This window comes from Halichoerus grypus, chromosome 2 (assembly GCF_964656455.1).
Source record: "Halichoerus grypus chromosome 2, mHalGry1.hap1.1, whole genome shotgun sequence".
In the NCBI taxonomy this organism is placed as follows: Eukaryota; Metazoa; Chordata; class Mammalia; order Carnivora; family Phocidae; genus Halichoerus; species Halichoerus grypus.
In genome coordinates, this window is record NC_135713.1 from 209,353,088 (window position 1) to 209,379,154 (window position 26,067).

General features: G+C 56.5%; 1 protein-coding gene across 9 annotated transcripts in view; it reads right to left on the reverse strand.

The window, feature by feature from the left end:
* The window catches only part of QTGAL (queuosine-tRNA galactosyltransferase), a 118,189-nt gene that overhangs the window by 48,820 nt on the left and 43,302 nt on the right, over nt 1-26,067 (reverse strand). For 4 of the 9 annotated variants that reach the window (XM_078066310.1, XM_078066312.1, XM_078066311.1 and 1 more), the window contains 2 exons: nt 21,801-21,920; nt 9,213-9,308 (listed from right to left, as the gene is read on the reverse strand). In XM_078066310.1, the coding sequence (XP_077922436.1) occupies nt 9,213-9,308; nt 21,801-21,920 (216 nt within the window). The remainder of the gene's footprint in view (nt 1-9,212; nt 9,309-21,800; nt 21,921-26,067) is intronic. The other 5 variants (XM_036092898.2, XM_078066314.1, XM_078066315.1 and 2 more) reach the window with 2 other exon arrangements.

The following is a 26,067-nucleotide window of genomic DNA, read 5'->3' on the forward strand; positions in this document are numbered from 1 at the left end:
AGCCTGCTTCTCCCTCTCCTGCTCCCCCTGCTTGTATTCCCTCTCTAGCTGTCTCTCTCTCTGTGTCAAATAAATAAAATCTTTAAAAAAAAAAAAAAAAAAAAAAAAAAAAGAAACACCAACAACACTCAGCATGCCACAGCGGCGGGTCAGAGCCAGGAAGCGTGCGTGTGTGACGCTCCCGTGAACTCTGGGCACCGCGCCGCTAGCAGCTGGGAGGGAAGTACGGAAGACACTAACAAAGCGAGTCCCCGCCTCGTGCCCGGCACCAGTCTCTCCAGTCTGATGGCTCTGTGCGGCTCTCGGGGGCTGCGGGCTGCACACCCAGGACGCACTGGCTCCTGGGGGCCGGGGAGCCTCGAGCAGGGCAGACTCAGGGAAACCGACTTGTTCTCGCTGGGAGCCTGCGAGGGGCCCTCGTGTCCACGGAGGGTGTCCGGGGCTCGGGGCCGCACAAGGTGAGCCTGACACAAGCTCTTCTCTGCAACCTCTCGTCCCCTTCTGAGAGGACAATGGAACAAAAGAACAAAAATGGAACAGAAAGAGTAAAGAAGGCACATTTCTTTTGGTCCCATCAGAACAAGCCATTTGTTCTCAAAATCCAAAGGACAAATTGGCTCATCGAACTCTTCGGTTTTGCTTCCAACAGCCCTTCCTCACTTGTCAAAGACTCTGGGGTCTCCCGCAGCCTACACCTGAGAGACTGCACTTTTTCTTGGCTTCCATACTCAGCAAATGCTCAGATACACTTGAGAACACAGGACGCCGGCTTTCCACCGGATTTGAGCGGTCTGACCACACAACAGCAAACGAGCTATGAGGAGAGTCTCCCCATTTATTTCAAGGGCCCCTGTCTGCCTAATTCTCCAGACTGGACACCTAACTCCTTGTGAAACGGTTCATGTTCATTCTTTACCTCCACTAAACTGCAAATAGCAAAGGGCCATTCCACACACACAGCTGATGCGAAACACAGTTTCTTAACGAGGAGAAGGCCCAGGACAAGAACGAACAACACAAACCCGCAGACGGGACCTTCTAACAGGTACCTTTCTCTTTCTTCTGGAGGGAGGACCGTTTGCCAGGTGGACCCATCTCCCCCTGGAGGGAAGCTGGGTACTACTGCAGGCTATTTCCTTAAGTTCGTTCAAACGACTCATAACAGACACCTGCTATGGTTTTTCCTCTTCCATTGGGGTTATCCTTTTTACAATTCTGGAAGAACTAATGTGCTCTTGCCTTAGCTGCAGTTACCATGGGGTCAGGTGCCAGAGAACAGGATGGCAGTTGACCACATTTATCTGCTGACCCCATGAAGACTTCGTCGGCCACATCATTAAAATAGCTTAATTTCAAGCACACGAAGAAGAGAAACAGGTTTGCTGAGTAAACTTGTTTTTCTTTAAAGGCCAAGTGAGGGGTGAGAGGAGGTAATGAAATCTTAACATTTCGAGGAAAAGAGTTTTCTTAGGAAATATTTCCACCCTCCCCTGCCATGCAACTTGAACGCAAGTCACAGATTACTGCAGCAGACTCCCGGGGGCTACAAAGGCCAGCCCCCAAGCAGCGAAGACGGCAGGAGGCCAGCCATGCTGGGCAGTGGCCACTGCTGCGTCCCTGCTCCGTGGCTCCCAAGGTGCAGGCCCTGGGAACGGGTCGCACAAGCACACCCCTGACCTCACCTGCTGACTGGGGTTCTGCGGGACAAGAGCCACTGCTCCAGGGACGCCACACAGCAAGAGGAGGAAGACCGAATAAACCAGCCACGCAAGCCACTGGGCCTGCTTCTTGTGAAAGAGAGAGCATGGCTCACAAGAAGGGCACACATCTAAAATGTTCTAAGAAGTTATTACTGTTTGAAGACAAGAGTAAGGGCCGGATGCCAAGGTGGTGAAAACAAGCCCGACACCGCCTTCACGCCCAGCTCCCCGCCGGCTGCCGGGCCTCAGGCTCTCCTCGTGGGAAGCGGTGCTGATGCTGTCCTGACCTACCTGAGAGCTCAGGGTCTGGGTGGTTCCGTGCTGACACAGGCCGCTCGCTGGCACGCAGAACGCGGACAAATGCCCCTGACGTTACAGCCGGGTGCTGGCGAATCAACCACACTGCTGCCTAACTCACGGTAGGAAGCTTTTTCTCTAAAGGGCCAGATACTAGTATTTCAGGCTTCCCGGCCACAGCCTCTGTGTCACAGGCACTCAGCTCCGCCCCCCTGTGCAAAATCAGTCTCGGCCACCCATAAACAAATGGGCAAGGCCGTGTGCCAATAAAACTTTACTTACAGAAAGGGGCAGCCCCCGAGCCACAGTGTGCCAGTCCCTGGTCTGACTGGTAAGGAGTGCAGCTTTGGTTCGTCTTAGATTACTTACTCCTGGAATAGGCTACTATCTCCCCTTCATCTCTCCCCCAGTCGTAGGGTCTACGATTAAACGAGGTACAGAAAATGGCAGGATGTAGCCCCCAACACACCTAGAATTCTTGGAAGCCAATGCAATAGATCCGAGAGGCCGAACGCTCGCATCACCATTTTCTACACTAACCTGCCGGGCAGGTAAACTGCGGTCACTGAAGCGCAGGCACAGGTCCCGGCAGGCAGGGGGCGCGCGCGTTGCGCGCACAGAAGGTGGAACAGCGGACCCCCGAGCCAGACCCGGACGCAGGACGACCCCTTCCTCCCCGAGATGCCAGAGCCACAAGTGCGTACCCGGCGCTGCACGCGGAGTCCTCGCCCCGACCCAGGCCCCCTCCCCTCCGCCGAGCCGGGCTTCCCACCCGACCGCTCCCCTCCGCGGACTCCTCGCCGGATGGCGCCGGGTGGCCCAGCATATTCACCAGGACCGGTAAGGAACGACCACAGGAGGGGCACGCGCACGGGGGAGGTGCACTTAGGTAAGGGGGCTGCGCGCACGGGGGAGGTGCCCGTGCAGGTAAGGGGGCAGCGCGCACACGGGGGAGGTGCCCGTGCAGGTAAGGGGGCAGCGCACACGGAGGAGGTGCGCACACAGGTAAGGGGGCAGCGCGCACGGGGGGAGGTGCACTTAGGTAAGGGGGCAGCGCGCACACAGAGGAGGTGCCCGTGCAGGTAAGGGGGCAGCGCGCACACGGGGGAGGTGCCCGTGCAGGTAAGGGGGCAGCGCGCACACGGAGGAGGTGCGCACACAGGTAAGGGGGCAACGCGCACGGGGGGAGGTGCACTTAGGTAAGGGGGCAGCGCGCACACAGGGGAGGTGCCCGTGCAGGTAAGGGGGCAGCGCGCACACGGAGGAGGTGCCCATGCAGGTAAGGGGGCTGCGCGCACGGGGGAGGTGCCCGTGCAGGTAAGGGGGCAGCGCGCACACGGAGGAGGTGCGCACACAGGTAAGGGGGCAGCGCGCACGGGGGAGGTGCACTTAGGTAAGGGGGCAGCGCGCACACAGGGGAGGTGCCCGTGCAGGTAAGGGGGCAGCGCGCCACGGAGGAGGTGCCCATGCAGGTAAGGGGGCAGCGCGCACACGGAGGAGGTGCACGCACAGGTAAGGGGGCAGCGCGCACGGGGGAGGTGCACTTAGGTAAGGGGGCAGCGCGCACACAGGGGAGGTGCCCGTGCAGGTAAGGGGGCAGCGCGCACACAGGGGAGGTGCCCGTGCAGGTAAGGGGGCAGCGCGCACACGGAGGAGGTGCCCGTGCAGGTAAGGGGGCAGCGCGCACACGGAGGAGGTGCGCACACAGGTAAGGGGGCAGCGCGCACGGGGGAGGTGCACTTAGGTAAGGGGGCAGCGCGCACACAGGGGAGGTGCCCGTGCAGGTAAGGGGGCAGCGCGCACACGGAGGAGGTGCGCACACAGGTAAGGGGGCAGCGCGCACACGGAGGAGGTGCACGCACAGGTAAGGGGGCAGCGCGCATGGGGGAGGTGCACTTAGGTAAGGGGGCAGCGCGCACACAGGGGAGGTGCCCGTGCAGGTAAGGGGGCAGCGCGCACACGGAGGAGGTGCGCACACAGGTAAGGGGGCAGCGCGCACACAGGGGAGGTGCCCGTGCAGGTAAGGGGGCAGCGCGCACACAGGGGAGGTGCCCGTGCAGGTAAGGGGGCAGCGCGCACCGGGGAGGTGCACTTAGGTAAGGGGGCGCGCACACAGGAGAGGTGCACGCACAGGTAAGGGGGCAGCGCGCACACGGAGGAGGTGCGCACACAGGTAAGGGGGCAGCGCGCACGGGGGAGGTGCACTTAGGTAAGGGGGCAGCGTGCACACAGGGGAGGTGCCCGTGCAGGTAAGGGGGCAGCGCGCACACGGAGGAGGTGCCCATGCAGGTAAGGGGGCAGCGCGCACACGGAGGAGGTGCACGCACAGGTAAGGGGGCAGCGCGCACGGGGGAGGTGCACTTAGGTAAGGGGGCAGCGCGCACACAGGGGAGGTGCCCGTGCAGGTAAGGGGGCAGCGCGCACACGGAGGAGGTGCCCATGCAGGTAAGGGGGCAGCGCGCACACGGAGGAGGTGCACGCACAGGTAAGGGGGCAGCGCGCACGGGGGAGGTGCACTTAGGTAAGGGGGCAGCGCGCACACAGGGGAGGTGCCCGTGCAGGTAAGGGGGCAGCGCGCACACAGGGGAGGTGCCCGTGCAGGTAAGGGGGCAGCGCGCACACGGAGGAGGTGCCCGTGCAGGTAAGGGGGCAGCGCGCACACGGAGGAGGTGCGCACACAGGTAAGGGGGCAGCGCGCACGGGGGAGGTGCACTTAGGTAAGGGGGCAGCGCGCACACAGGGGAGGTGCCCGTGCAGGTAAGGGGGCAGCACGCACACGGAGGAGGTGCGCACACAGGTAAGGGGGCAGCGCGCACACGGAGGAGGTGCACGCACAGGTAAGGGGGCAGCGCGCATGGGGGAGGTGCACTTAGGTAAGGGGGCAGCGCGCACACAGGGGAGGTGCCCGTGCAGGTAAGGGGGCAGCGCGCACACGGAGGAGGTGCGCACACAGGTAAGGGGGCAGCGCGCACACAGGGGAGGTGCCCGTGCAGGTAAGGGGGCAGCGCGCACACAGGGGAGGTGCCCGTGCAGGTAAGGGGGCAGCGCGCACCGGGGAGGTGCACTTAGGTAAGGGGGCGCGCACACAGGAGAGGTGCACGCACAGGTAAGGGGGCAGCGCGCACACGGAGGAGGTGCGCACACAGGTAAGGGGGCAGCGCGCACGGGGGAGGTGCACTTAGGTAAGGGGGCAGCGTGCACACAGGGGAGGTGCCCGTGCAGGTAAGGGGGCAGCGCGCACACGGAGGAGGTGCGCACACAGGTAAGGGGGCAGCGCGCACACGGGGGAGGTGCCCGTGCAGGTAAGGGGGCTGCGCGCACAGGGGAGGTGCACTTAGGTAAGGGGGCGCGCACACAGGAGAGGTGCACGCACAGGTAAGGGGGTAGGGGTGGCACACGGGGGAGGTGCCCGTGCAGGTAAGGGGGCAGCACGCACGGGGGAGGTGCACTTAGGTAAGGGGGCAGCGCGCACACGGGGGAGGTGCCCGTGCAGGTAAGGGGGCTGCGCGCACAGGGGAGGTGCACTTAGGTAAGGGGGCGCGCACACAGGAGAGGTGCACACGCAGGTAAGGGGGCAGGGGTGGCACACGGGGGAGGCGCTGCTGCAGTGAGGAAGTCCCAGAAGCTCCGGGCTCTCACTCTGATTCCCTTTTGATTTTGTCTCCTGGTTCTGATATATCACCAACTGAAAAATCACATAATCCAGTTTCTTAGAACTTTGTCAAAAAGAAGGGGTTCTCAGGAGAGGCTTGGGGGCCCATGCTGCTGTTCTGGGGACCTGGGGGTTTGCTTTTGTCTCTCCCCTTGTTTTGCCACCAACGGAAAGTGCACTTCGCAAAAATAAATTCTGTGTAGTGCCTTTCAGTGCCTGTGGGAACATACACCCAGAAACAAAGCCCACGGGCTCCGGCCACTTGGTCCTGAGCAGAGTCTGCCCTCGAGAAAGGCGCAGGAGGAACATACGCTTACAGACGGATCCTTTTAGATGCTTTTGGTTCTCAAAAAGACAAAAGTATGGATTATAGACTTAAAATGAGCTTAGTTTTTATTCAGAAAGGAAAAGCCTTGGAGTTAAAAGAGAATGAAGCATTTAATGAAATTCAGACCTCATTAGTGGTATCTTACCAGGAAGTGATACGAATTCTTCTCAGAGAAGAAGAGCAGAGTTTGTATGACTCATTTCCAGATTCCTGTGGTTTATTATCCTTATTTCTAATTTGTTGGAAGACTATCTTTAGACAGATAACAAATGTTCCAGTATTCTGACATTTTAACACCCACATAGCAACAAGAATAAACTTTGATGTTAAATCCAAGATCTGCGGCTTCTGGATTTAATAGAGAAACAGACATTAATAAAAAGTTTCCTCTCTCCATAGTATGTTTTAGAGGAATGTGCTAAGGAACCACTTCTCTGCCACGCTGAGAACTGCAGTTTATGTGGATCTGTACTACAGACAGGCTTTATGATGCTCCCGTTAAATGAGAAGGTGGAGAAAAACAGTACAGGCTAGTCTGTTCCAAACTATGTAAGTTTTTAAGTGTCGTGAGTGCTGGTGAGAATTGGATAAAACCATTGCTGCGAAGGACAAACTTTCAAGGGAAAGACACGCTGAGGTAGATGAGTGTGAAACTTAGTCTTTTTACACAAGCAGGTGAGTTCTGACAAGTCTTGCTGCCGATGCTGCTCACATGCAAAAGGAAAAGCAGGTAACCAGAGAAGACCGACTGTCCACCCACAGACAGGAGAGCAGCACTGTCACCCAGAGCCCCCACACACCGTCTTCTAAATCGGCCAAAGGTGACCCTTACTTTGTGTTGCCAAGTATCTTCAAATGAGTGGGTCAAAGAATGAGTCTGGATTTTGTGCTTAAACCCCTGAATTCTATGAACAAAACCGAGGTAATGCAGCTGATGGAGGCCACTGGCCTCTGGGGTGTGACCAGCCCTGGGCACCCACTGCAATGTGGACCAGGAGGGGGCCCCGGCGGGATCATGACACCAGCACTTCTCACCAGGCCTGCTGCTGATCTGCAGTGTGGCCTGAGCCCTCGACCTGAGGGGCCAGCCGCCTCTGCTCCCCTCCAGCCCTCGCTGCCAGAACCCTGGGGCGGGGGGCAGGGAGGGCCCGGCCTTGCCCCCTCTTTGGTCTCCCTGATTCAGGAGATGCAGGTCCCTATGGAACAGTGCCTCACTGAAGGCATAAAGTGGGCACCAAATATCAAATCGTGCTGCTCCCCACCTCACAAATGAGATCAGCTTAGAGGATGAACACAGACCTCACTTGGTGGTCTGTTCACCTTATTAACATGGCGGTGATGGTTTCTGCCCCTGTGGCAGCTGACACGTGGATTAAATAACACCAGCTTCTTTCAGTTTATTTTGAAAAACTTCAGACTTTAATTTCTCCTAACTTGATAAAGAAAAACACTATTTAAGAGGACCCTGCCTTAATTACTTCTATGATACTTAATAGTTAAGTCTTGTTAGCTCTCGACTCAGAACTCGAATTTCTGGCTCTAAAAGTGCCCACTGCATTTAAATTACACCCTCAGTGTTTGGTTACATAGTCCCTGCATGACTCACATTCTACCAGAGAACCAAACACACAGGCAGAAGTCCGACTCCACACAGCTGCCAGTGCTCCAATACTCACAGAGCTGAGTGTTTCCAAACCCTCGCTGGTGCCGGGCTGAGCCTGGCCCTGTCCAAGGAGCCTCTGGGTGCCCCAAATCAGGGGGACCTCTGGGCCAACTGGAGGCCAGGAGCTTTCACACTGATTATGAAATTTTAATTCCCCAGTTAGGAACATGAAAGCTCTTACTAGCTCTTCACTGAATCAGCTGTGATCTTGGTTAAGAAAAACAAAAAGCGAACACAAGTGCGTGTCCTGACAAAGTGTCCGTAAAAAGGCAGCACATCCCAGAATCGTGAACCACACAGGCCAGCCCCCCACGGAGGGAAGGACCAGGAGAAGCATGGCAGCAAGGCCCACAGACTGTGTGCTTCTCCACGCGTGTAATGATGCTCACAACCAGACCCAGACATTCTCTGCTCTAGCTGGGGAGCCGCCAGAGAGAGCGGGGACCCGGTGCGATTCTGCTGGCCACTGCCCGGCAGGGGCAGGAAGGAGCAGCACCACCTGCCGCGGACCCCGCACACGTCCATGCGCTCCCACCTCAAGGCTCCGCGTCCCAGGGGAGTGTGCAGGCTACGCAGGGCCCACACGCTGGCTGTTCTCCTGCCTATTCAGCTTTAGGAGGAGTTGGGAAACAGATCAGCTTCTCCGTGCCTTTAACCACCGGTATCTATAAAAGGCCATTCACGGAATCTTCATCTTCTCAAAATGTGACAAGTAAATGCAAATGCAGAAGCACTTTCTGTGTGTGTGTGTGTGTGTGTGTGTGTGTTATGCGTGAGAGAACAGTTTGTGTGTGTGTGTGTGTGAGGGAACAGGGTTTGTGTGTGTGGGTGTGAGGGAATAGAGTTTGTGTGGGAGAGGGAATTGTGTGTGTGTGTGAATAGTTTATGTGTGTGTGTTTGTGTGTGTGTGAGGGAAAAGTGTGTGTGTGTGTGTGTGTGAGGGAATAGAGTTTGTGTGTGTGTTTGTGTGTGAAGGAATAGAGTTTGTGTGTGTGTGTGTATGTGTGTGAGAGGGAATAGTTTGTGTGTGTGTGTATGTGTGTGGGAATAGAATGCACACGTGTGTGGATGGGAATAGACTTTGTGTGTGTGTTTGTGTGTGTGTGAGGGAACAGAGTTTGTGTGTCTGTGTGTATGTGAATAGAGTGTGTGTGCGTGTGTGTGTGTAGAGTTTAAAAGCCAGGGAAGCCGGTTCAATTACAGAAGCAAACTCCAGGGACTCCAGCCCCTGGCAAACCTGAAGCTGGGACCAGAACACCTAGTCCCGCTTCCGCTCCGGGTCACACCAGCCTCACAGGTGGTTTCTGGGCCAGCCCCACCCAGAAGGCGCATCTCAGCTCCCTCCCTCACACCGCCTGCTCCAAGGCGGCCTGCCTTGGGGATGGCCCCCGGTCCTGCCAGAAACTTGGGCCTTTCCTGGACACCTCTGTCCCTCCCAGCCTCCAGCCGGGCCTTCTGCACCTGCCTGCTGCTTCTGGCTCCTTCCCAGGCCAGACCCAGCAGGCGGGCAAACACAGGGACTAACAGCTCTCAGGACGTCCTGGGTGGGCTCCCAGACCGGGGCAGGGGTACCTGAGTAAGAAGCTGGTCCGACGCTAGCTGGTTGATCCACCGTGTGTATCGCTCAGTGGAGTCGGGGGGCTCTCTCCTTACTTGGCAACCTATAATCTGTGAAACAACAAAACAGAACTTAACAAAAGAAAGTCCCTGTGAGCTCACACGCGCACACTCCAGTCCACATACGTCTCACCTGTTAGTTCCAGAGCTGGCACACCCAGCAGGAACTAACAGAGACCTGCCCATCAGGCGGGGGGAAACTTCCAGGAGGAAAGAGGAAGAGGGAGGGTACCACACAGTGCAGGGTTCTGGGTGGACCCCACGCTGGACGGTCCTGACCTGCCAGTCCCAGCAGCACCCGTGAAGTCACCCTGGGTTAGAGTTGTCGCAGATAATGCTTCCCCCTTAATGCATTCAAATTACAGTGATCTGTTCACAAAGTCAAACACCCAACTACCCCAGTAGTGCTCTTCCTGAACCGTAACTCAAGTGGACACGAGGAGCAGAGGGAGAGGGAGAGAGAATCTCAAGCAGGCTCCCTGCTGAGCGCAGAGCCCAATGTGGGGCTCGATCTCATGACCCTGAGATCACGACCTGAGCCAAAACCAAGAGTTGGAGGCTTACCAAGCGCCACCCAGGTGCCCCGATAATTTCTTCATAAGGAGACTGATTCGGTGACATAGCTCTTACTGACCACTCTGAGGTAGACAGCGCGCAGTGCAGGGTGGGCTGTTAGCCATGCCCGGGCCCTTCCAGGAACTCTGTGAGCCTCACCTGGGGTGGGGGTGGGAGCAGGCCCTGTGCTGCTGGGTGTGCCCCCACGGGAGTGCCTCCTTCTGCAGCGACAGGCCCACATACATGCAGCGGGGACCAGCCTCTTTCCACACCTCACTCAGACTCTGTTGGGCGGGACCCTTCACCACTGAGCAGTCTCAGACATCCCAAACGTCCCGCACGCAGAACCTGAACCGAAGCGCAGGTGCTGTGCCTCGATTTTGAGCTGTGTTGGAGGTGTGGCCAGGGCTGCTGGGGCCGGGGTGCTGAAGTAGGATGTGTGGTCTCTCTCCCTCTCCTTCTGCCCCTCCCACTCATGCCCTCTCTCTAAAATAAATAAGTAAATAAGCACATAAAAATAAATTATCAAAAGTCCCACCATGATCCTTGAATTTCTTAAATCTTGCTCTCTATAGCACTTATGCATAGTGATTAATTTGTATTAATGCAGGAATATTAATGAAGAGCTAAGAAAGATTTTGCTTGCTTGCATTTTTTTTGTTGTTGGGTTCTTTTAATTAAACTTTTTTTTTTGAGAAAACAGTAGATTCACATGTAGTAGAAATAACACACAGCGATCCCGTGTATCTTTTACACGGTTCCTCCAATGGTAACATCTTGAAAAACCAATGCAAGTCACCCCCAGCTAAGGAACCCTCATGGCGCCTTTGCGGCCACACCCAGCCCTCCTTGAACGGCAACCGCCCACCCGTCTTTCCGAGAACGCTGTGTCAACAGACAGGCTGCAGCCCTCTGCGACTGGCCGCTCCTCCATTCCCCAACTGCCCGAGACTTGTCCAGGCTGCTGTGCGTCACGACACGTTTCCTTGTTGGGCTGGAAAGTACTGCCCAGCACAGACCCTGTGGCACACCGCTTAGCGCTCCGCAGTGAACACTCACGCAGTTTTTGTGAATGTGTCCCCATCTCTCTGGGCAACTGTCCAGGAGTGCGGCCCCTGGGTCGTACGGTGGTTTCACGTTTACTTTTCTAGGAGCTGCCCACCTGTTTCTAGAGTGGCTACACCCACTCACACTACCACCGGCCGAGTGAGTGACCTGGTGTTTCTGCAGCCTCACCAGCACCTGACATGGGCATGTTTTCAGGCCTGTGCAGACGCCGCATCACGGGTCCAACTTGGGTTCCCTGATGGCTCGTGGTGCCGACCCTCTTCCATGGGCTTATCTGCCCCCGTCCCTCCTCCCTGGTGAAATGTCCCGTTTTCTGACTGGGATAAAGGCACACTTGGCTACGTGACACACTGCTGGGTGCCCCCTGGGAGCCTGTGGATGAGAGCAGCCGCTGGGTTAGTGCCCTGCCCGGGGTAAGGCCTCCCTGTGCCTGCCCGCCTGGGACACACTGCTGGGGGCGTCTGCTGTCCTTATCTTCCGGTCTTGTCAAACTGGCATTTGCTGAACAGAAAAGATTCTGAGAGAAAACAGGAAAACGACCAAGAGCTGGGAGGTGCACTCACAGGTGGACCAAGGGGCTGAACTGCACCCTCGCCATGGCCCCCCTTCCCGCCTGCCACGCCCTGAGCCGCCACTGGGGGCAACAGACGCCTGCTGCCCTGCCTGTCTCATCGAGCGGGGGGCTCACGCGGCTCCCACAGTGAGTGCTAGGACCCCCGCCCAGGGCAGCCCGCCCGCCTCCACCCGGGACCCCCGCCCAGGGCGCCCCTGCCCCCCCAGGCCCAGATCTGAGCTGTTCATGCTGCTCTCATGGTGAGTACCCAGGGAGGCCGCCCCCCCCAGCCCCCATCCCTCCCGTCCAGGCTTGCTGGCTTCTGATGAAAGTTAGAGCCACGTGGCGTGGGGGGTCTCGCAAGGAGAAACAGGGCAGGTGGGAGATGGCGTGACACGGGAACTTCTGGGGCAGCCACTGCTTTGTGCCTTCCACTGCTGATTGTGGGGGTGCTGGTCTACAGATGAAGAAGAGGGTATCTGTGTGCGCCTCAACACTTTTTGAAAAGAAAGTGGCCTGGCCCACGGGGCAGAAACCACGAGGCACCTTTTCCTCCTGAAGGGGCCTAGTGCAGACCACACACCCCGTCCTCTCTGGTGACGGCACAGGACGCACACTCAGTGTTTCACCCTACATGTGCTCTGGGTCGCAGGCTGCTGACACGGCCTGGCACCCTGGATGCAGTCGGAGCTCAGTAAGCACAGGCTGAAGGAAGCGAAGGGCATGTGCTGCAGGACGCACGGACTCCCCCCAAATACCGGGGAGAAGCCCCTAGAGCAAGGCTCTCGGCAGGTGTTAGCTGGTTCCTCTGAGAGCACGTGCCGCCAGCAGTTAGCAGAAAGCTCGAGGTCCTGGAAGGCGGTCCCTACAGGCTGGAAACTCTGAATCTATATGGGAGCCTCTGAGACCTGCCAGTTTGGCTGGAAGAAAAGGTCAGAAAGTAGAAAAGAAGGTTACTAGAGGCAGAGGGAGGTCTGGGAGGTGGGATGACCCTCACAGTAGTCACCCGCCTGCTCTGCCTACAGCTGGTCTGACCTGCGTCCCCTCCCCCTGAATCCGGGGGTCCCGAGACAAGGTCATAAAGGGGACATGGCCACCAGCCCGTTCTCTTGGGACCTTGTTTTTGGAAGCGGCTGTCAGGCGGTGAGGAAGCCATGAAGCCCCCAGGCGCCCCAGCCCCCCACCCAGCGGAGGCCCAGCAAGAGCGGAGCCCTTCCTGCAGTCCCGACCCGTGGGATCTGTGCATGTGATAAACGGCTGGCTTTCACACCCCTGGGTCTGGACGCTTCGTCCCCAGCCGCAGTGACTGACGGCCACAGGAAGGCGACACTGTGTCATAGCTGTGTGGCCCTGTGGTGACAGACCCCTGATGTCCTGCTTCAGTCCCAGACCACCAGTGTCCAGGAGCGTAGGCAGCACTACTCAGCCCAGGACCGCTGTCTCGGACCCGCCGAAGGCCCCCATGTGGACGACAAGCTATGCGGCCACCCTGTTAGAGGGGGTCATGTTTGTTAGGGGATCTCATGTTCCTGGTCTCAAGTGTTCGGGGACATACTGAAGTGGACCTGGGGTGGGGGGGATTCGTGCCGTCCACCCCCCTCCCAGAGAGGGCCCCGGGTGAGGACCTTTCCCGGGTCACACAGCCGGCTCTGTGAGGCCCCCGGAGACGCCATGGAGTCACCAGGCTGCCCGTTTGTACCGGCCCTGCCTGTGCTCTGCCTCCTGGCTCGGCCCATCCTTGCTTCTCCGGCACTGGTGCCCAGACCTCGGCAAGACAGCTCAGGGCGTACACGCGAGAGGCGGAAAGGTTCATTCCTCTTCTGCGTGGAGGCACGTGGCCTCTGTGAGGCACACGGCACGGTGGACAGACACACGTCAGGGGAGACAGAAGCAGGCCCGGCCTGGGGGTGGCTGCCTGTAGTCACAAAATATTTAATGGTGACATCAATTTTCCTCTTATTCATCACATATAAGACATAATGTTTTCTACTTCCTATTAATAAAAAAGTAATTTGCTAGCTGATCAGTTTTTACCACCATATTCCTTTCTCACTGATTAAACGTCCCGGAAAAGCCTGATCACAGTGTGAAGTTCACAGAACGTAGTCGGTCAGGAGGGAGAGTCACCGTTGTATTCCCAAGGCCACCAGGAGAACTGAGGAAGAAACAGGGCCACGTACAAACTGTAAAGCACCGTGCAAACACCAGTCATCAAGGCAAACTCTAGTCGGAGGGTGAGACGTGGGAGAAACAAGAGCTTCCATCCTGCAGGCCAGCTGCACCTGGGGTGTGTGCGTGTGCGTGTGATCTGCGTGCATGCACACGTGTGATCTGCAGGATTCCTGGTGCAGGAATGCAGGACTGTATGCATGTGTGCGCCAGCCTATCGGGGGAGCCTGGAAACGAAAGCAGCGGAGGTGAGCCGGGCATCCCCCAGCAGAGCCCACACTTAGTGGCCACGCCTTCAGTAGCCCACAGGGCCTCCCCACAGCTCATCCACTTCAGCCCTCCCGGCGCCGCCCTGGGGAGGAATCTGGTCCAAAGGCTGGTGTCTCCCACCCTTCAGAGGTAAAGCCAGGGATGCCTGGGCTTACTTTCAGCTCTTCCCACGTGATCTCCCCCTGCAGGGACCGAAGCACTAATCCCGTGGGTGGCTGGGTACACTGCTGGGGAGCACGGTGGGCACGCGCCCCACCCTGATTCCGGCCTCTGTGCACAGGAGGGTGAATCTGAGAGCAACAAGCTCATAATCACTCCTGTCAGTGACAACATAAACACACAAGAGTGCAGGTCTAGTCCAGTTTAACCAGACTTTCAGTCACTGACAAACTGCAGTGTCCCCGCACGGGGCCGGAGACTGCCACTGGCCCCGAGCACCACAGCCCTGGCCGCAATGCCACAGGGAGGGACCTCCCTCTGCCTGTCCTGTCCGCGGTCCTGCCCTCGGCAGGGGTAACGGTAGCCCCAAAGAACCTGTGACGACCCGTGCTTGTTTTAAACCCCTGGACGTCTGTCACACCCACCCCTGCAGGTGCCATACCTAGAGGGGAGGAAACGCAGAACCTGCCGGGGGTCCTAGCGCCCATGCGGGTCAGGCCCCTCAACCTGGCAACTGAGCAAACTGAAAAAGGGTGGAAACTTTGAGAAGTGTGAGAAGAGAAGGCGTGCGCTGCTCAAAGGGACAGTGTGCAGACTCACGGCCTGTGCTGCCACTCCCCGCCACACCGGCCCCCGTCCCGGCGCCACAAGGCTTCCCTGCAGCCCGCACGGGGCCTGCCCGGGTCTGGGTGTGGTGGCACGACCACACGGACACTGCCAGTAGGCGGGACGCCTGACCATTCTGAAAACTGAGAATCACAAGGAAAACCACTGAAATAACGGATCTCTAGAAATCGTCTTTCCAAGCCCGTGGCTAGGCAGCTGGGTGGCGAGGAAGAGGTAAGGACAAACCGAGGCAAAGCCCCCGGAGGTGCCTTCTGCACCCGATACCCAGATGCTGGAGCCGCCTGGGTCACAGGAGGCCGCGGCCAGGCTGCAGGTGGTTAGGAGACAGAAACCTGTCAGGCTCAGCCGTGAGTGGTGAGTGGCAGCCGAGGGGGAGAGCTGTGTGAAGGCAGACGTCACGGCGCAGCCTCTCTCTGAGGGGCAGACTTTGCGGAAGATGACGGCACGGGCAGACGCAGCGTGCCCGGGGTGGGGGAGTGGGAGCAGGGTCTGCAGTCACAGCCCGGGCCAGCCAGAGAACGTAGTAGAACAGGGAGAGCTAGCAAGCCGCAGGGGAGATCACATGGAACCGCACAGCGAGAAACATGAAAGGTGGCGGGAAGCGGGAGACGGATACTGACACAAAATGCAGAAGGGTCAGGGTCAGTAGAACAGGACACAGAAAGTGACAGGAGAGGGCGCCTGCCGCCGCGCACCTCATGGGGGGTCCGCCGGCCCCGGGGGCCGTGGGGAGGGCGGTGCCGGGTCAGCACCCGCCCCAGCGGTGCACACCAGAGCCCCTTGAGGAGTGGCATCCCCACTCCTCACTAGCCTCAGACTGAAGGGGAACCCTTAGCGCGAAGATGCGGGAGCACGGCGGCGGGAGCAGCATCCTCAGGCTCCGGGCGCTCCCACGAGGCCCCAGAAACAAGGGAAGCAGGAAGGGAGGAACCGGTCTCATCGGTGAGCTAGCCCTGTGCTACCACAAAGCCACATTTCACTAAGAACTTCCGTTTCTTTTATGGATCCAGTCCTTGAAGTGGGTACTTTCGGGAATGGAAACAATGTTTTAATAGTTTCAGTTTGGTTAGCTGTTTTCCTTCTTTTATACTCCCAAATTCTAACCCTAATCCTGTGAACTCACCGCACAACAGGTGTGAAAAAATAAAAGACCTCTGGACTGTTAACAAAAATACCAAATTTACTCGTAGATCAACTTCTAATTACCTGCCAACACTCACAACTAGGAAACTGGGCAAGTCGGACACACTTAAAACCCGTGAGGCCCACGCACACGCAGGGCCCTGGCTGGGGGCCCGCTGAGCCAGACACACACGTGCCGATTCCTCGGGAACACTGAACTATCAGCTGTGGCCGGGGGTGTGCAGAGGCCACACTCACGAGACATACGTGCGACGGTCACACAAACATGCAGCGTGTGTGGAGGAACGCATGCTCTGTTGTGTGATTCTGTGTGATCTTTGTGTGACCGGTGAAGCCCCCCAACTGTGGGAGGTGAGCTGCCTCCACCTCTCAGCCGTCTCTGCTCCCTCACCTCCCGGGCTTCCCGCTCGGCTGTCAGTGGGTTCTTGTGGCCTCCTGTCACCTTCTGCTGAAGCCCCAAACACCAGATCAGTCTGAAGGCCCGTCCCTGGCCGGCAACACACCCTTCCCCATGGACATCGTCCAGGGCCAGCTGCAGATGCGGAGGCCCTCACACACATTTGCAGCACCACCCAGGCCCTACAGACCAGGGGTCCCCAGACAGTCCCCTGCACTGTGAGGCAGAGGGTGGACCGTGGGGCCAGCAAACCTTGCTCTCAGCCAACACTGGGCATCCAGGGGCCACTTGCTCCTGAGGAGCCAACCGAGAAGCAAGGATGCCGCCCACCACGTGCTTTGAATGAGCCACACAGATGCCAACAGTGGGTCCACCGTCTCTCAACCCACGTGTCAGGGTAAACTCCTCCCTGTCCCCTTCGAAGTGACCATGCTTGCTCTTCAGGTACCCATATCGCTCCCAGGACACAGGCTTAGTCAGCCCTGCTGAGACGGTGTGTCGCTCAGTGAACTGTTATTGTGGGCTCCTGTGGGAATGGAGCCAGCAGCAGCCCCTCTTCTAAGGTGGGGTGAGGGTGCACTGAGCACAGGGTACACGTGTTGGAAGGACAGAGAGGTGACGGCCCTCTTGGCCCCCTCACCTGGGAGAGAAGGTGCCTGCCAGCCCCGCCCAGCTCCCCACAACTCAGTGCCCACCAGGCAGGATGTTCACGAGCTTGTTGCTGACACAGAGCAAGGCCAGGTCACTGCTGAACCCTCCTGAGTCCCCTGGGGACTCACTCGGTAGCATCAGGGATGTAGGAAGTCCCACCATCAGCCTGCAAGGGCCCGATGTCCAAGGCCACAGTGGAGGGGCCATCAACCATGCTGGAAAAGCTGTAGGATACACACATCTCTGCAAGGTGCTCCCGCTTCTCCTGTGGGGCACCCCCACCTTCTTCCTGCCTTCCTGAAACCACGCACTCACAGCTCTCCCCCTCTGCACAGGAGACTCCCACAGGGAAGGCCCAGGCCAGAGACAGTTGGTCCCTGACTCACCCCAACGCCTGTCCCAGAGCTGACCTCCACTCGGCAATGTCCAGTCAGTGGCTGGATGGATGTTATGCTGGGAGCTGCCTCGTGGCACCCAACATCAGACACCCCAAAAGTTCTGCAGTAAATAGGCAATGGCCCGGTATATGAAGTGTCACCAAGGGCCTCTCCTTCATAATTATACGGTTTCCTTGTAAATGGCCTTAAAAAATTATGACCAACAACAAGCATACATTTAGCATTCATTTCATTCTTTCCAAACAACCTACAACATAATTGACAACCAACCAGCAACTGCAAATTAAGATTTTTGTAGGTCATGATTTAAAAAAAAAAGAAAGAAAACAACACAACCCAGCCCTGCAGCAACAACCCTGCTGATTTTGCTCCGGGTCAACAAGACTTGTGACATCCCTAGTCTATGCTTAATGCAGGAGCAACCGCACGGGTCACCCAGTCTCTCTGAGTGGCTGGGACAAAAATGCGGCACGAGCAGGCAGCTTCTCCTGAGTGTGGGAACAGAACATCAAGTGAATTTAATTATAAGGTTAGCAAGAAAAACTCTAACCTAGAACTTTATAAAACTTATAAAACTGCAAATCAACGTTGTTTCAATTCAGATTAAGACAAAATGACACAGTATGCCTTTTCCCCAAATTCCTTATGCATCCCTAGACTTGGTGGTCCATTTGCGCCTATGCACAAAGAACCACCCCAAACAATTCCACTGAAGAAGTAAACTGTGTTTTTTTTTTTTCAGTATGGAAAACATATCTGAACATCTCTCACTCTAAACCGTCAACATTGGTGACAAACTCTTCAGAAGTTTCAATGCACAGCCTGTTTTAAACGCCCGCTGTATGAGCATCACTCTGTCTGAAAGGTGCAGCGTCTGAGGCTGCGCGGTCTGCCCACAGGGCACAAGCTCCGGCTGTAGCTCCGCGGGGTCACGTGCTCCGTGCCAAGTGGACCACACAAGGAAAGCTGGTACAGGCAGTCCTCGTGGGGAGTGAGGTCTCATCTTGGGAAAAACTGGGGTGCTTGTCTGAGATCTTGCCATCACAGCTGCCAGAGCCAGTGAAAGAAGCTTCTGGAAACCCCAGTCTCCCCATCTTCCTTACAGACAGAAACTATGAACAGAAGCCCACCCAGACACGCTTCTTTCCATTCTTTTTCCTCTTCCCAACAGGGAAACGGGACCAACGACACTGTTTGTGCATCTGATCTCTCCTGCCATGTGGCTGAGAGCTCCCGTCAGCCTCCCTGGAGGCAGGGTGGGGATCCCTGCAGGGCACCGGGGGGCCTGCTGAGGGGACAGGGCCCAGGGCTGGACGACTCGCCCCACGGCTCCCAGGAGGAGCTGCTGACCTGCCGACACTGGATGTCACAGCATCTTCTGACATCTTTTCATTTCCAACCAGAAAGCGCCAGAGATTCCAGAGTCTATGACTGTGGACGTCTAACAGGCATCTCCTGGACTCTGTGGGGGCCGAGGGATACACGTATTTGCACATATCTGTGGTTCTTAAACTTTGCCGCTCCCGTCTCCTGTCAGGATCTGGTGAACGACACAGAGCTGCGCGCAGGCCCCGCAGCTCCTATGAAGGCGCCCCTCGTGCCCCCCAGAGTTCACACCCTCAGACGCCGCACTGTCTCCCACCTCCTTCACGCTCTGGGCTCCGGCTCAGACCTCGGCAGCACTGGCCACATGCTGCCTTCCGTCTGTCACGGTCAGTTTTGTGCCCACTTGGAAGCCTGCGTCTGCGGTTCCTCAAACACTCGGCTATGTGCTGCCGGGAAGAGGTTTTGCAGCCATGACTCAGGCCCATGACCAGCTGACTTCCTGGACGATGCGGCCGGCCCCATTCTAGCAGACAGTGCTCACGAGGACGCTGTGGGGGCTGGCTTCCCACTCGCCTGAGGGTTACAGCGGCTGGTGACATCAGACCCCTGCCGTCAGGACCCCAGGACACACACTGGCCCTCATGACATGACCTCAGCTGAGGGGCCACTTCTCAACGGAGTGCAACTGGGCACTTCTCAACCTCCCACACGTCCCACCTTCCGGAAGCTTCCAGCCCAAAGAGCAGTGTAGTAGCTTCTCAATATGCAGCTGAGGGGCCATTTTTTATCTTTTTACAGGCATATTTCAAGGACATGCTTACATTAAAAATGTGTAACTTTAAGCAACACAAGTGTAGTTGCAATTCAGGGACTAGGAACCTTCAGCATCTAACTTAACACTAACACGCCTCGTTATCCCTGAGGACAAGAGCCCTTGTGGGGGAGCGTGTGCACGCGTTTACAGGCCTGACCAGCAGCCAAAGACCCCGAGTCACAGCGTCGTGTGTGGGGCGGGGCAGCTGGAGAAAGAAGCAGAAAGTCAGTGCACTAAATCCAAAGCTCCAAAACAAAGGGCCATTGGAAGAGAACGAATTCATCTCTGTGAACAAGTCATTCAAGCTCCTTGGAAATTCTGTCGTGTTGTGCACTTCTGAGCCTCCCCTCCTTGAGCACCTCACACCATGCAGGTTTCCCAAGGATGGTCTGCTGAGCCCCGCCTGTCCCAGGAATGGGCTCTACACACACCTGGGGACTGTCTAGGGACAGTCTGGGGACGGCCTGGGGGATGGCCCGGGGGATGGTCCAGGGATGGTCTGGGGACGACCTGGGGGATGGTACAGGGACGGTCTGGGGACAACCTGGAGACAGTCTGGGGATGGCCTGGGGGCGGCCTGAGGATGGCCTGGGGGACAACCCGGGGATGGTCTGGGGACAGTCTGGGGACGGCCTGGGGGATGGCCCAGGGGATGGTCCAGGGATGGTCTGGGGATGACCTGGGGGATGGTACAGGGACAGTCTGGGGATGGTCTGGGGATGGCCTGGAGACAGTCTGGGGATGGCCTGGGGGCGGCCTGAGGATGGCCTGGGGGACAACCCGGGGACAGTCTGGGGACAGCCTGGGGACGGTATAGGGATGGCATGGGGGAAGGTCTGGGGATGGCCTGGGGGACGGTCTGGGGGACAGCCTGGGGACAGTCTGGGGATGGCCTGGGGGAATGGCCTGGGGACGGTCTGGGGATGGCCCAGGGACGGCCCGGGGACAGTTTGGGGACAGTCTGGGGGACAGCCCGGGGATGGTCTGGGGATGGCCTGGGATGGTCTGGGGACAACCTGGGGACGGGCTGAGGACGGCCTTGGGGATGGCCCGGGGGACGGTCTGGGGATGGCCTGGGGACAGCCTGGGGATGGCCTGGGGATGGCCTGGGGGATGGCCTGGGGATGGCCTGGGGGCAGTCTGGGGATGGTCTGGGGATGGCCTGGGGGACGGTCCGGGGGACAGCCCGGGAATGGTCTGGGGGACAGCCCAGGGACGGTCTGGGGGACGGCCTGAGCCCTCCGGCACCCAGAGCGTGTGGAAATGCTGAGCTCAGGCCCCACCTGATGCCCAGATTCAGATCCCCGGGAGCTGGTGTGCACGAGACACTGGAGAAGCTTCATGCGGGTGTGCATAGGGCACACGGCAGGAGCAAGCAGAGCCTGGAACCGGGGAAGAGGGGGGCCGTCCACTGGGATAGTTGGCACTGTGGTTTGAACGTAGTCCTGCAGACCTTTCTGTTTCACACTTTCTAAAATCAGTGATCATGGGGCGCCTGGGTGGCTCAGATGGTTAAGCGTCTGCCTTCGGCTCGGGTCATGATCCCAGGGTCCTGGGATCGAGTCCTGCATCAGGCTCCCTGCTCAGCGGGGAGCCTGCTTCTCCCTCTGCCTCTGCCTCTCTCTCTCTCCCTCTCTCTGACTCTCATGAATAAATAAATAAATAAAACATTTAAAATCAGTGATCATCACAGTAATTCAGACATTTTCACTAAAACTTCAGGCAGATGTCTGAGCAGTGAACGCCAGGGTCAGACCCGGGCTCTGGGGGTCAGCCACCAGGGCTGAGTGACCCTGGGCCCGCAACGCCCTCCGGGTCCACGTGGGCCTCCTTGTCGGGAGATGAGTGCCCAGGGAGACGGACCAACCAGGGAGCCCTTCCGAAGTTGAGAGCTGCAGTCTGAGGTTTTCCAGGTAATAAGATAACCCTTTAATATGCTAACACATGAGAGTGCTCAGCCTGGTTTCCATGTCCCAGGCACACAGCCTCTGAAATGCTGATGAAAATAAAACTAAACCAAGAAGACCTCTGTGCGCACCGGAAGCAAAGCATGCTGCCCCAAATAAAAGGCACGTTTTCCTTCTCAGGAGCAGTGGGAGTGTCCAGAGACACAGCAGTCACTGATCACGCTCTGATGGGGCAGTCTTACCCTATGGAAGAGCCTCAACACAAACAGCAGCAACGGTGCTTCCTCAAAGGAGACGGCAACTCAGAGACAGACGCAGGACTCGCGCGCGCTGGGACAGACGCAGGATACACTGGGGACAGATGCAGGACTCGCGCGCACTGGGACAGACGCAGGATACACCAGGGACAGACGCAGGACTCACGTGCGCTGGGACAGATGCAGGATACACACATGCTGGGGACAGACGCAGGACACACACGTGCTGGGGACAGACGCAGGACTCACGTGCTGGGGACAGACGCAGGACACACACATGCTGGGGACAGATGCAGGACTCACACTTGTCGGGTGCCGGGCAGCAGCTTCCAGCTGTAGCCTCACCCTCTGAGGCATCATCACGTCATCCTGAAGCAAAGAACACAGTTTAAATTTACATAAAGCAACTCCCACAAACAAGAAAGAAAAAGACAGGGGCGCCTGGGTGGCTCAGTCATTAAGCGTCTGCCTTCGGCTCAGGTCATGATCCCGGGGTCCTGGGATCGAGCCCCGCGTCGGGCTCCCTGCTCCGTGGGAAGCCTGCTTCTCCCTCTCCTACTCCCCCCCTGCTTGTGTTCCCTCTCTCGCTGTGTCTCTCTCTGTCAAATAAATAAAGTCTTTAAAAAAAGAAAAGAAAAGAAAAAGACAGAACACCTAACAGTGAAATGGGCAAGAGATGGGAACAGGCAACAGAGATGCTACATACAGGCCCAGGAACCCCGTGAGTCAGTGGGGAGATACTGGGAAGCCCCACAAGGGCACACACTCTGGGCGTCATCCAGCAGTCTGAGGATACACATCCCTAAGACGCAGCAATTTTACCCACTGGGGAAAAGAGTCCTGCACGTGTGCACCAGAAGACATATAGAAATGCTCACGGCAGCAGCATTCAGATAGAACCAGCCGATGTCTGGGATGCCAGAATGGATAAATCGTCTAAGTCACTGTGGTCAGTGCCAGTCACCAGTGAAACTAAAGCACAGCTACACCAACACAAATAACTCACAGACACATGCTGAGTGAAAGATGCAAGACACAGTATTATACCATTTACTTAAAATTCAAAATCAAGCAAAATTAACCATATTATTTAAGAAATGTACACATAATGCAAACTGTAGAGAAAAGCAAGAAAATTATAATTCCGAAGTTGGAATAATGGTCACTCTGCAAGGGGATGGAGGAGCAAGTGTCACTCTGGGGTGCTGGCCACGTGGCAACTTCCTGACCAGGAGCTGCTCACGTATATATTTGCTTCCTAATCAATCCTCAAAGCACATGAATGTTTTGTGCATTCTATAAGTATATTCTATTTTACAATAAAAAAGCATTTCAGTGTTTTGTTTTAGAGTACAAATGTACCCAATGTAAGAACTAAAAATACTGTCATTGGGAAGATATTATCTTTAAACTGAGCAATAAACTAAAAGGCCTGTACTTGTACTCATATTCCTGCAAAATGGCCTCATGAGCATTGTGCTCATCAAATCACCTGTGATAAATGGAGTTGAGGGGGCCTGTGGCTAAGGCAGGAAAGGAGGAGGAGGAAGGGGGAGGAAGATGAGGAGAAGGAAAATGGGGGAGGAAGGGAGGAAAAGAAAGGACAAAGGAGACTGAGGAAGGGGAGGAGGAGGAAGGAAAGAGGAGGAGGAAGGTGGGGGAGGGGCAGGAGGTGGAGGAAGGACACAGGAGGTGCGGAAGGGACAGGGACGGAGGGCAGGTCCTGCACCAAATGCAGCAGAGCCCCGAGCTGAGCAGGCAGGAGGGGAGCACAGGTGTGAAAATGGAGTAGGAGGAACCCAGGGTGAAAGACTGTCAGAACAGGAGCGGAAAGGAAACCCTGAGCAAACTCGAGGCTTTTCCAATCCCTGAATTGGAAATTACGGCAGCGTGCAGGGCCGACCAGGCTGGGAACCCTGAAAGGGACACAGGAGAACTGGGGAGCTGCAGCAGAACAGAGGGGCAGATGAGGCTGAGGGGGCACAAGAGGTCACACCCCAGGTCAGCAAGACAGCAGGGCAGGGGACAAAGGGGCAATCTCCCTTAAAGGGAAGGTCTGCTGATCAAATTTCTGAAAAATGGCTCCTGTGTCTGGTGGCCTCACGCAGAATTTTACAAATTTCTGACCAACTCCTAAACCCATCTTTGGTGCCTGTGTCGGGTTGTATGTGGGAACGGGTAAAAGCCAGCACACAACCATATGGGTATTTCAAAAAGGTCACAGGTTAGGGTTAGAGCTGGTCTCTGCCCCGTGGCATGACCACCCCTAGACCCGATGCAGGGCTGCAGAACGTGGCCTGGGGTTCGAGGCCCAGTGCACCACCACAGAGGGACGCACAGTTACCTGTGAACCCCGTGAGCACCCAGAGATCTACACCCCAGTCTTCTGACCTCCCATCCCCACAACTCACCAGCGGCGCACAGGCCCCACAGCACGGGGAAGGGGCACCTTGTGTGCCTTTCTAGACTGCGGGCCAGCCCAGTCCTGTATTTGGTTGGCCCTCCGAAACACTTGCAGGACAAATGAAGTGTCCACTCCAGACTGAACAGGGTTTTCAATTACTCCACCATTTACAAAATACTCACATAAACTCTTTTTTTGGATATTTATCATGATCTTCTGCAGTTGGAGACAGAGGAGCTAAAATTATCCCTGTTTTGTAGCCAAAGGAAACAAAGCTTGGAAAGGCTACGTATTTCCCCCAAGATCTCACAGCAATTACATGCCAGGGTTAAAATTTGAATATGGGATTAACTGAGAAACCAACCTATGCTAACAGCAAAGCTGCCCAGAAATTCCCAGCTCTCAAGAACATTCCAGTGTAAGTTTCCACCACCTCCTGAAGTAGAATCACTCCCAGGCGTCTAATGTCAGCCCCTGGGGTCCACAGAGTGTCCTGGAGGCAGCTGACACGCTCACTGACAGTAGCTGAGAAATTCAAGGAGGAACGCAACGAGCAAACATTGAAGCCAAAAACCAAACAGCACGACAGGTACACACACTATTTGAGTGCACAGTGGGCCCGTGGGTCACAGAGAAGCTCCTTGTTCTCCGAGACCATCTTGAGAGAAGAAAAATTGGCCGAAAAGATGGGAAGATGAAAAGGTCTTTATTACACATGAAAACCATGCAGTATTTTAATAAGAAGCCCAAATGTGTGTCTGCCGGGGGCCGTGATCTGCACCACCTTTCATGCTAGTGCCCGTCCTGGAAAGGGGGCAGCTCTGGTCCAGGTCCACAGGGCTCACAGCTGGTGCCAAACATGAGGAGCTGGTTTTAACAAAAGTCAGCTGGTATTTGAAATGCAAAGGAGAGGAGCCCAAGGGCTGGATATACAGTCCTGACCCCACGGAGCCCAGGAGGGAGGGCTCAGAAGCCTCCACACTTGTTCGCCCGAGAGCATGCAAGATCCCCAGACCGGCTGGAATTCCACAGTGATACCCAGTTCAGAAACAACGATCTTGGGAGCCTAGAGCAAAGGATTTTGATGTTTTATAAAAATAACATTAATTCGGAATGAAATGCTGTTTCCTTTCTGACCACAAAAATAATGGGTAGGAAAAAACTCATCTAGTCAAAGAATTTTGTAGCTAAAAGAAACCTGGACCTTCAAGTTAAGTAGCTTCTGAGTTTCTCTAGTGTTTCCCTTTTCTCTATTTCTGAGTGAGAATTCTGAGAATGGTCCGGGGAGAGCATGGCTGTGGGTTCTCGGGGACCACCACCGTCAGGCAAAAGCTAGAGGCGGACAGAAGCCTGGGACACGCGGAGTGTGGGATGGGCTGCCTGCAGATGAAAGTTACCCTCAGCCACAGGAAGATCTCCCTCTATGGCAGAATGAAAAGTCGATTTTGGTTTTTTTTTTTTGTCAAGTGTCCTTATGCTTGGCTTTCAGACATGTAGACTGGAAGACAGACAAAAGTTACGTGGTCAGGCCTCCACACTCAGGACCCACACTCTAGGTTGAAAGCCTGCTTCCAAAGCACAGGGTCAAGGGACTTACATATGGTAGCTGCCTGCTCACGGTTTGCTACATAGCTTGAGCATGCCAGGTCGTGACCCGAGTTCAGGTGCCTCCAAATTCCACCTGCAGAAGTGACACCCTAAACTCCTGCTCTGTTCAGCTAAGAGATGTATCAAATATTTTAAGTCTGCAACAGTAACGGAGAGTTAAGGAGAAGCACTGGCAGGCACTGGGCCCAGATCCACGTGAAGGCATGAACCCAGAAAACACAAGCCACTTTTGCCCCGAAGGCCTCGCTGATCCTGGTTCTGAGAGGAGGGAAGTCAGAGCCCAGGCTGCTCACAACTGGGGAGGGGGACGGGTGCTGCTCAGGCCGAAGCCCTGACCTCCCCAGGGTGAGAGGGGTCTGAGGTGCACCGCCCTGGTGGTTCCAGGATGGCGGCTCTCCCAGGCACCCGGAAAAAGCAGGGAGAACCTCAGAGGGAGTGGACTCTCGTCTGAGGCCTCAGACTGCACAGGGAGTGTTCAGACACAGCGGCCGGTGCACGAGGATA